The sequence below is a fragment of the Pseudochaenichthys georgianus genome, chromosome 1 (assembly GCF_902827115.2).
Source record: "Pseudochaenichthys georgianus chromosome 1, fPseGeo1.2, whole genome shotgun sequence".
Lineage (NCBI taxonomy): Eukaryota > Metazoa > Chordata > Actinopteri > Perciformes > Channichthyidae > Pseudochaenichthys > Pseudochaenichthys georgianus.
Genome location: NC_047503.1, coordinates 31,705,185 through 31,715,328, shown reverse-complemented (window position 1 = coordinate 31,715,328; position 10,144 = coordinate 31,705,185). Strand labels below are relative to the sequence as shown.

Here is a 10,144-nt window from a genome sequence, read left to right as displayed (position 1 = left end):
TTTGTAAAGCAAGTTACTTTAGTGATACAACTGACAAGAACAAAAAAATACATAGTCACATTTTTATTATAAATATACGAGTACATAGAGAATTGCAATTCAAAACTGACATATTTAACAACGTAATGGCAGAGATAATAGTTTTATTTTTGGGCATAGGTATAATTTATACAATAGAACTGCTGATGTCTGCATAATGAAGCTACTCTTGATGTAGCGAGCTGAAGATCAGCTGTCATGAGAGAAGGACTCTGTTGTCTTTGGCCCATTTCCTCAGAGCTCGAATTATATATTCAACCTGGGGGTTTCCTGAATTTCGCAGCAGAGACAACACCTCTTTAAGTGTCTCCCTAGAACACAAACAGGATATGTGAGGAAACAAGATTAGACAAAGAATGCACCATTTCTCGTGTTGCTTTAATTTAGACATCACACCCACTCAAACACAGAGGTTTAAAATGTCCGCCCCGATGTTATTGAGTTTTACTGGGTAATGATGACAGCGATCTCTTTGACACATGATGTTTTGCAACGAAAACAAAAAAAATTGAAAACATTGTAAAATGTAAATTAATGAAATATATTGCAGAGGAAAAAGAGACAAACGTACTTAGACTCCTTGTTGGCCAGTATGAGCTGGAAGATGCCGACACATGCGCCTCTCTTGCCCTCCCAGTAGTTGGATTCTGGGTCCAGTTTCTCCAGAGCATCAAACGCTTTAGCTGCATAGTAGAACTGGCCCATCTGAAACAACCATATTTCCATGAGAAATGCCCATTTTCCTGGCATCGGTTATTTTATTCTGTGTGTGTGTTAAAATGTGACTTGAAATAAATTTCTTATCGCTAATTACTATTTGTTTCAGCAATAATTAATGAATTTACAGGATGCTGTCACCTTGTAGCAGTCGTTGGCAATAAGCTGCAGCAGACTGAAGGAATCGGAGGAAGTGCCCATCTTCAGATAGAGCTCCCAGGCAAGCCGGCCCCTCTGGTTCATGATGTCTGACAAGAACAAGACGAGTTCAATAATCCTTCATCCACAGGCAGATTCTGCAACTTTTATAGATTCAGATTTGGGAGATATTCGCTGCCCGTGGGAAGGTTTTCATTGATGTGGGTAAAGCCGAGATGGGCAGAAAAACCTTTTAATTTAGATATCCATGTCTTAGAGCTGCTGAGCGTAACGCCAGCTGGGTGCAAAAGTGAACATAAACTTTGTTTTATAATCCCAGGGCTAGAAATCTGTCGGTGATGTTTGATTAGATCTCAGTCTCGGTGAATTAGTATAAAGGTTTCCTCAGTCTAATGTAAGAGTTCTGAGTTCATGATTTTATCTCATCAGGTGTAGATTACTGTAATTGTTTACATGTCTAACTAAAAAGGCCTCTCCTTTATTCCAAATGAAGATCTGTTCAGAGTTGGAAAAACTGGAAATAGGCTCTGATTTCTGAGGGTTTCTGTCTCAACTCCTCATTAAATGTAAATGTATTTTATGCTTTATGTTTTCCTTTTCTATTTTAAATTTTAACCATTTTTTACAATTCCTTTTAAAGTTAAGTTGACATACATGAATTGCTAAATGAAGGATTTCTGCCTTGGAGAAAGATTTTGGTAATTAAACATCACTCATATAAATGCTATACGTACAGCATCTAGCCAGCCAGCTGAGGTAAACATAGTCATTCTTGATCTTTTCACTCTGAATCAGTAGAAAAATCTGAAAGAAAAAATCGAATTAATCCAAATATCTTTAAGCAACGTATTAGCATTGATATATGCCTATAAAAGGCAGTTGTGTGGATGTTTAATGAAGTAAGGTACCTCTTCTGCTTCTTTGTAGTTGCCAAGGGCTGCTTTAGCCTGAGCATAGTTGAAGTTGAACGTATCATCGTTATAGAAATAACCCTGAAAAAACAGAAGTACAATTATGCCTACACGAAAAGGCCCACATGTGCACTGTGTCTGTGAAGCACTACAGCTCATCTGAAGTGCCACTTGTCTCCCAGTGTGTGGGAGTCTTTGTAACTCCATCTCACATATTCACACCACAGCAGAGTATTCTCACTGTGATTATACTGGAATATAATATAGCACTAACCTTGACTGAGTTGAGATATATGAGGACATCTTCAAACAGTCTTAAGAGGAAGAAGCAGGACGCCATGCACTGTCTGCCAGGAATAGTGTCTGAAAGCAAGAAGTATGTTACACACACATCCTCACACAGCTTTCCTTTATAAAGCGCATTTTGATAATATTTATTTTCAATGTACCGCATTCGCTGGCCGAGCCTCCGACCAGCTGGAAGAACTGCTGAGCAAATTTCAGGTGATCCCTCTGAAAGACAAAGCATGAAAACAGAAATGTGTCTATCTGACTCTCTATTATCACTTTTGTTTGTGTGACTATTTATTTAACAGAAATACTGACTGATCCAATTTCTTGTCCCAAAGCTGCATTGACGACTCCTTTCAGAATGTACTCCTGAGAAAAAATAAATAAATGTATCAATATTCTTCACTGTAAAAAAACCTATTAACCATTGTATGCAACATGCCAATATTAGCACAGGTTGTAGTTTAATACAGCTACTGTATTGGGAAGATCTGGATTTCCTTATTGAGACCAAAGAATTATATTTGATATCACATTACCACCCAATGTCACATTAAATCATTACCTGAGTTGTGTTGGGAACCAAATCTTGGATGAGGTTGTAGGCTTCCTGCACATCATCTGGAAGTAAAAATATGGAGCCTGTAAGTCCAAGCTAGGGGAGGTTTTTCTCTGAAATATGACGGCTAAAACCCCTACACAATTAATTAAAGGAGATATTTACTTAAAATGTTGGATAATAAATCTTAAAGTCTAAGGAAGTGAATTATCTTCGGTTTTTGGCTCTTTTTTTTTTACACCACAGAGATTTTAGTAATTCCTAAATACCGCGAGCATCACATAAAATAGAGTGTTATATATAATTCATATTTGTAGAATATTTAAATATGATTAAAGCACATTTAGTAGAATTATGAATTTGTGAACTATTGATGAGTATGGGAAAACATGTCCTTATCTTCATTTCCTCACCTCTTAATTTACACTTAGTTAGAGATTTGATGCATTTCAATAGGAATTATTTCTGTGTTTAGCTTGTTTCAGAAAACTGTAATGCCATGTCTGCACACCTTGTCTGAGATAGTAGATGACCAGGTTGAGTCTGGCCTCGGGGATCACATCGATCAGAGGAGGCAGCACCTGCAACGCCCCCTCCCCACCACGGAACACCACCTGCAGTTCACAGGGGGGGGGATTCAGAATGTGGAAAAGCAGCATGTGAGTAACTGGTTAACACACACACACACACACACACACACACACACACACACACACACACACACACACGCACACACACACACACACACAGCGCTAGAGCTTGTGAAGAGCTTACCAGGTTGTGTCGGATAAGCTCCTTAGCAAACTCAAAGGAGCAGGAGGAGATGTCGATTAGGTTCTTCAACTCAGCCTAAGATGGTGAGAGTCTACAGTAAGCCAAACCCAGTACCAGATAGTGATGACCAGCAGTTACTGGTAAACTGTTACAGTGCATGCATTGCTACATAAATAAACATCAAAATTATTTAAAAAACGTTTTCCAGAAAAGCACAATAACTGTGCACTGACCGCTCTAAAATACTGTATCTTTAAATAGCCACTTCAGTTGTCACTTGTTTGAAAGTATGCCTTTGTGTTATTTGTTGGATTATTTGTATGCTTAAGCTATTGGTTCCTGGGTTCTGAGTACCTCGGCTGCCTTGCCATTGTAAAGTCTGAAGTGGTTGCAGGCCTTGAGGTTCAGGGCAATAGTGGAGTCCGGCACGCTCTGCAGGTACACAGCCAGCACCTCCTGAGACACGTCGTAGTAATCCAGCTTGTAGTAACACAGAGCCACGTACACTTTCAGGGCCAGGAACTCTCTGACAGACAAGAAGCAACGAGGGGGTTAAACTGGCTTTCAGACCTAAAAAAACAGGCTTCTTCATTACCACACAAATCCTGTTTAAAACAGTTCACTTTGCATTTGTTAACCATGTGTGTACCATAATGTATTGAGTTACTATTATCTCATATTTCTTGAAAAAAGATAGTTTGTATACATATTTCATTTAACTATTAGATAAGTATATCAAGAATGTATTCTAGTTCATGACAAAGTGTAAAAGCAGATTACATGACGTGACCTTGAGCGTGATCAGTTTTAAATATTAGCTTTGTATAGATGAGAATTGAGATCACCGTCCACACGTGCTTCTCCTCTTCACTGATGTTTGTATCAAATAGCAGGGCTCTATGATATTTATAATCGTTGTCTTCACTTAAAATAATTTACCTGATGTACGATGCCGAGCATGGTTAGCTACAGTTCAGCAAGAATACTTGAATACTTAAAACCCACCTGTGGCCTAGTTTGTAAAAGTTACATCAACGTACATTATTCCCTTTCAGACACCATGGTCATAAAGCAAATAAAAGATTGTATGTTTATTGTATATTATAATAACAACATCTTTAGAGTTGGGCATATTTTCAAGACAGACACAAGAAGTTATTATAGGGACAAACAGACATAAGAAGTTACAGAAACAAGACACATCATATATTCTGGTTTTAGGAGTAATGTGTATATTTTTGTATTGCTGTTTTTTGATATTTTAGAATTTTTGTATTTTATTAAAAAAGTGTGCTCAGAGCTTCTGCAGAGGAATGCTGATAACTGACGTCACCCTAGTTAAACCGGAGATACACCTTGGCCTCCAGATTCCACAGCCTCTGGGAATGTGTCACAGTGAAATCAAAGTCTTTCATTTTCTTACCCTTGCTTCTTCAGATAGAGTACAGCAGGGTTAGAGGAAGCTGGCTCAGCAGATCACCTGCACTGACACCTGAATTATCTTCATGGTTCCAAGAGGCGTGAAGCTCAAATTAACAACTCACACCTGTCGAGGTGGTGCAAGGATGTCACATGCACCCGCAGCAGAACTGTGAAACTGATTTAACCCGTTAAGATCCACAACGTGAGCCAATACTGTTTATTTATGCTCTACTGTTTTCTGGAGATACCTAAAAAAAAATTGATTACAAGTGATCTAAACTATATATGAAAAAAATAAATCATTTCAAATCATTTCAAAAATATATAAAATCATCACTTTGTTGAGTTGGGCATTCATGAAAAATAAATACATTTTTGTTTTCTTTCTTTATTCTTTATGTTTTGTCCTTTTGGAAAAACACATATTTAATATTATAAATGTTTTATTGCTAATGATTTATGAGTGTTTATTCCCAGAATAAATTCAACATTGCAGTTTTTCGACTTTGTAATACGATTAGCTTCTGAATGGGTTAATACAGTGAACGGCACCGACCTGTTCTGCAGGAGAAGGCGTTTGTAGATGTCTATAGCCTCCTGGTAGTGGGAGCGCATGTAGTGGATGGACGCCAGGCTCAGCTGGTCCTCCGTCACGTCCTCCAGATTCTGATGGAAACTCATCAGACTCTTCTCATCGTTAAACTGAGACACAATATAAAGACAATGAAGGGATACATCAATCAATCAGAAATGTTATCATGATAAAGCAGCTAAGACTGCTAAAAGGAACGAAGACATGAATCACACTAAGGAACAAAAAGGTCACAGAAATCTGAAATATTCATCATCTCAACAGCAGAAAAGGAGATAAACGATAGACAAAGACGATATTATCAGGTTTAAGCTTATATGTACTTCTACTAAAGTAGTAGTGCATTCCGCTTGTACTGAAGAAGTATTTTCAGACCACATTATTTCTACCTTTAGCTAAGAAGTAAAGGATCTGGGTACAAAGACGATATTACCAGGTTTGTATTGAGATGAATGCACATAAATGATCAAAATTGCACAAAGTTTTTCTCAGTGTTGAGCTCAGACAAAACGAGATGGAATGAAAAATCAGATCAGCATTCAATGACATGAAGATGTGTGTTTCTTTTGTATTTTAAACCAAAAACTGCATTTACAGAGCAGGGTGGCTCAGCAGTAAATTGTTATTATTAAGTGAGGGAAATAAGGTAAATAAAAAACGCAATAGTAACAAGATATAGTTGTTTTCCAACCTTGTGAGCCAGGTGGAAGAGTAGTCGGTTTTGGAGGGGGGACACTGGAGCTACAGACAGCAAGAGATACCAAATGTAGTAACACAGCAATCCACATGAGAGGCACAATGTATTTACATCATTACATTTGCTCAATTACACAAACGATATCTGGTGTTAAATTAATTTATGGGAACTAAAACTGTACAGAGATTAACTTAACTTAAAACAAACCAATACTTATTGGCATTTTGAACATGCAGCTTCTTTACACCAATATACAGTATGGTCAAATTCAAGCAAAACATTTTATTATATGTGAAAATACAAATTGTGTATTTGGACTGGTTGTTAGGCACACACCATATCTCGTTCACATTTGACAGTCAATTGGCAAGATAAGATACAATGAATAGATAGACACTGAATGCTAAACATGAGCATGATCTAGCTTACCCTTGGATGCAGCGTCCTGAGCCTCTTTATAGAGACCCAGAAAAAACAGTACACAGGCCAGAAAGACCCACACATCCTCAGCACAATCAGGCTTCATGGTAAGAGCTTTGTACTCCTGTCACATGAAGAGGGAATATAACACATGTGGTCAGTCTAAAAATGCAGCCAGTCACATCGTTTTAATTTCTCCATTTATGTATTATCCATTCCTGTGTATTAAACTACACACTCATTAAGACACACATGTACAGCGAAGAGTACCTCCATAGCTCTCTTGTAATCGCCCAGGTGGAAGGCACAGTAGCCAATCCAGAGGTCTGCATGCTCTTCTTTCTCGCCAATACTTCTCTGAAACTGGAGATGACACAGCAACAAATCAGCAGCGTTCAGGAATACAGTGCTGTCTGTGGCATAGGTGTGGGAGTGATGCTATTTCTGAAACTTCAATGCCAGAGCATGACACAGGACAATCGACTGGAGACATTCAGTTGCAACAAAAAAAAAAGAACCCCTTTGTGAAAGTGCAGCAAATACTATATTAAAGAATATATGCATAGATTATTCACCAAATGGGAAAGTTGGTTTCATCTCAATATCTTGTCAACTGAATCCACTCATTTGGATATTATTCATTTAAAAAATATGCTGCTTCATTTCAGAATTTTGAAAATGATGGTCTTATCAATCACATGCAGGCAAAGAAAATATATATTTTGTTAGCTGTATGTGACCAAGATAAATACTTAATGGGACGTTGCACGATTGAAAAACAAACTTGCCAGTGCTCTCTAGTGGACTAACTGTAAAATGGTAAAACGGTTTCTATTACCTCAAATATAAGATGTTATTTCTTGTTAATTATCAGTCAACATATACAATTATCAATATGGCCTTTTGCTGCATATTATAGGACCTCTCCCTCTTTCTTATCCATCTTTGGCTGTACTGTCTAAAAGTGTAAACGTCTAGAATAATAGGCAGCCTTCATTTATAACATTTAATTTACTGATCTAGATTCCTTACATTTATTTCAAGGTTATTCAGCATTTATTGAACCTTTTAATCAATCAATCAAAGTTAAATGATATAGCCAAATATCACAAATGTAACATTTGTCTTAGTGGACTTGTACAGTTGTACAGAACATGAATATGAATATGACACCCTCTCTCCTTAGACCCTCACTTCGGACAAGGAAAAACTTCCAAAGAAACCCCACAGTTACCGGGGGGGAAATGGAAGAAACCTCGGAGAGCAACAGAGGAGGATCCCTCTACCAGGAGGAGAGAGATAAATGTTGTGTGTAAATTAAAAATATAATGCATTTACAAATAAATCATTTTGAGTTTTGTTACATTTTCATCCCACTTAATTATTATTATAACAATGCAACATTGTATTGGGCTTTTGGGGATCTTGTACATGTTACCAACTCTGATGTTGGAGATGTCGGTGAGCTGCAGTACAGCACACACTGCTCTACGGGCTAAACAACTATAGTAATCCCTGAATGCATGTGTACACACTGAACGTATCCCCTCTAGTAAAGGGTAATAGTGAAGGGTGTGATATGAGTGTACTGTACGTACCTCTAACAGGGTAAAAGCCCCAAGGTAGTCTCTCTGTTGCAGGTATTCCTCCAATGACGGAACTTTTGTCTTGTTTTTCTTCTTTTTCTCGCTGATGCTCACTGCCGTCTCTCCTCCCACGGCTGGCTTCACGCGAGAGAGGATCTGCCATGGTGCAACATTTTTTTTATTTCTCCAGTTAACACAGAAATGTGAGGGGTTGGGGCAACGATCAGTGGTGTAAAGTAACTAAGTACATTTACTCAGGTACTGTTATTGAGTACAATGTTGAGGTATTTGTGTATTTCCATTTAATGCTACTATGTACTTCAATTAAGAGGTAAACATTGTACTTTTACTCGACTACATTAACATAGTAGCCTACCTTTAATTATTTTGTTGATATGGAATAATGATTAAAAAAATATGATCAACACTTAAATAAGACTTTAGTCACACCTGGATTACATTCACATGCTACCCAGCAGAAATTAAGTAATTGAAACTATTTCCAGCTTTACCAGCTTGATAAACACATTAATACATCAACAATTATAATCAAAATATATATGATGCTGAAATGGGCCACTTTGCATTTTTGAAACCATTTTTAATTGAGTTACTATTTACATACAATACATTAACTTGTAACAGACTAGTCCTACTCTGTGGTATTTCTACAACTCTGGCAACAACGCACAACAATTTCAGAAATATGCAATAAGAAAGCATTACAAAATGTATTGACAACGTTTTACATTGAGGTATGCAAAAGTGTACTCACCATCTCGACGAGTCTTGATGAAGAGGCCCGTAACGCTAGCTAAGACTTGTTTATCACTAGGTAACGTGTACCTCTCAACGAAAACACAAACTGCTAGCTGTTACGCTTGCTCCATTACGTGAGGTTTTAAGCTAAATAGAGTCATTTTACATTAAACCCCTGCCAGATAACGCTGCCAACGTAAAGGGAATTCACTTACGAGAACAATTTAAGTGATTAAATTGAAGTTTTAACACGTTTTTCTACTGGAGAATTATGGTGGATCTGAGTCAACGTTGGCTATCTAATAGTTTAGTGGCAGCGTAGACCAATTCTTCCGGTCCCATATTTTCAAAAATAAAAGCACCCTAAAATCTAGTAAGGCAGTTAAACAACTAATCAGGATAAACGGTAGGCCTACTCAGTAACAGACTCAGTAGACATACTACAGTGTAAAACGACTTTGTCACAAGTAAAAGTCCTTCATAGATCATCTTACTTGAGTAAAAGTACACGAGTATTGGCATAAAAATACTCAAAGTAAAAGTACTTATTGTGCGTAATAATATCCCATTTTAGAATAATAATATACTGAATTATTGTTATTCACGCATTTATTTGTTCATCACAGCTGGAAGGTGGATAATATTGAATTACTTCATACAGTATATTGCACCATATCTTAACCTACAATTGTGTATCATGTTATGTATGAGTTTATGTTTTGCTAATAATCTGAATCTGTAAAATAACTAACTCCTTTCGTCAAAAATAATGTAGTGGAGTAAAAAGTACAATCTTGTATTCCAAATTGTAGTGAATTGGAAGTATAAAGCCGCATACAATACAATTAAGTTAAGCACCCCAAAATCTTTCTTACGTACAATAATGTACTGGATTTTCTTCACTACATTACGCCACTGAAGATACACAGTTAATGAAACCCATCCCACAACTCTCCGAAAACCTTTCAGAGTATTAAACCCCAGGTTGGCGAAAGCAATTGAAGGCAAAGAACTGACAGAGAAACCATAAAAAATAAACAGCTTTCGAATGCCTTTTATTTTGAAGTCAAATCGAGTTTGGGACTCAACCGGAAACCACTCGACTCTTCATTGTTCAACTTGATGAAGCAGTTTGCTCTTTGTTGCCGAGCAACGGAAGAAAGAAAAATGGCTGTATCACACACATGGCGGTTGAGAATTTCGAAAAATACATTTATT

The 10,144-nt window shown here is 37.3% G+C and overlaps 1 protein-coding gene across 1 annotated transcript; it reads right to left on the bottom strand.

Moving 5' to 3' along the window:
* Nucleotides 1-60: 60 nt before the first annotated feature.
* ift56 (intraflagellar transport 56) lies at nucleotides 61-9,253 on the bottom strand. Its single transcript, XM_034083482.1, has 18 exons — nucleotides 8,943-9,253; nucleotides 8,180-8,323; nucleotides 6,852-6,944; nucleotides 6,591-6,705; nucleotides 6,156-6,205; nucleotides 5,429-5,574; nucleotides 3,805-3,976; nucleotides 3,451-3,525; nucleotides 3,188-3,290; nucleotides 2,683-2,738; nucleotides 2,433-2,486; nucleotides 2,276-2,339; nucleotides 2,101-2,189; nucleotides 1,824-1,907; nucleotides 1,650-1,719; nucleotides 898-1,004; nucleotides 611-744; nucleotides 61-350 (listed from the first exon to the last, which is right to left on the bottom strand). Exons 1-18 carry the CDS (start codon nucleotides 8,943-8,945, stop codon nucleotides 236-238), a joined length of 1,674 nt encoding a protein of 557 aa, XP_033939373.1. The 5' UTR covers nucleotides 8,946-9,253; the 3' UTR covers nucleotides 61-235.
* Nucleotides 9,254-10,144: the final 891 nt, after the last annotated feature.

Excerpts from the sequence above, each read along its gene's own strand:
- ift56 (XM_034083482.1), bottom strand. Across the intron at positions 3,291-3,450 it reads AGCTTATCCGACACAACCTG|GTGGTGTTCCGTGGTGGGGA; the intron begins GTAAGCTCTTCA and ends TGTGAACTGCAG. Across the intron at positions 2,340-2,432 it reads TGGGACAAGAAATTGGATCA|AGGGATCACCTGAAATTTGC; the intron begins GTCAGTATTTCT and ends TTTGTCTTTCAG.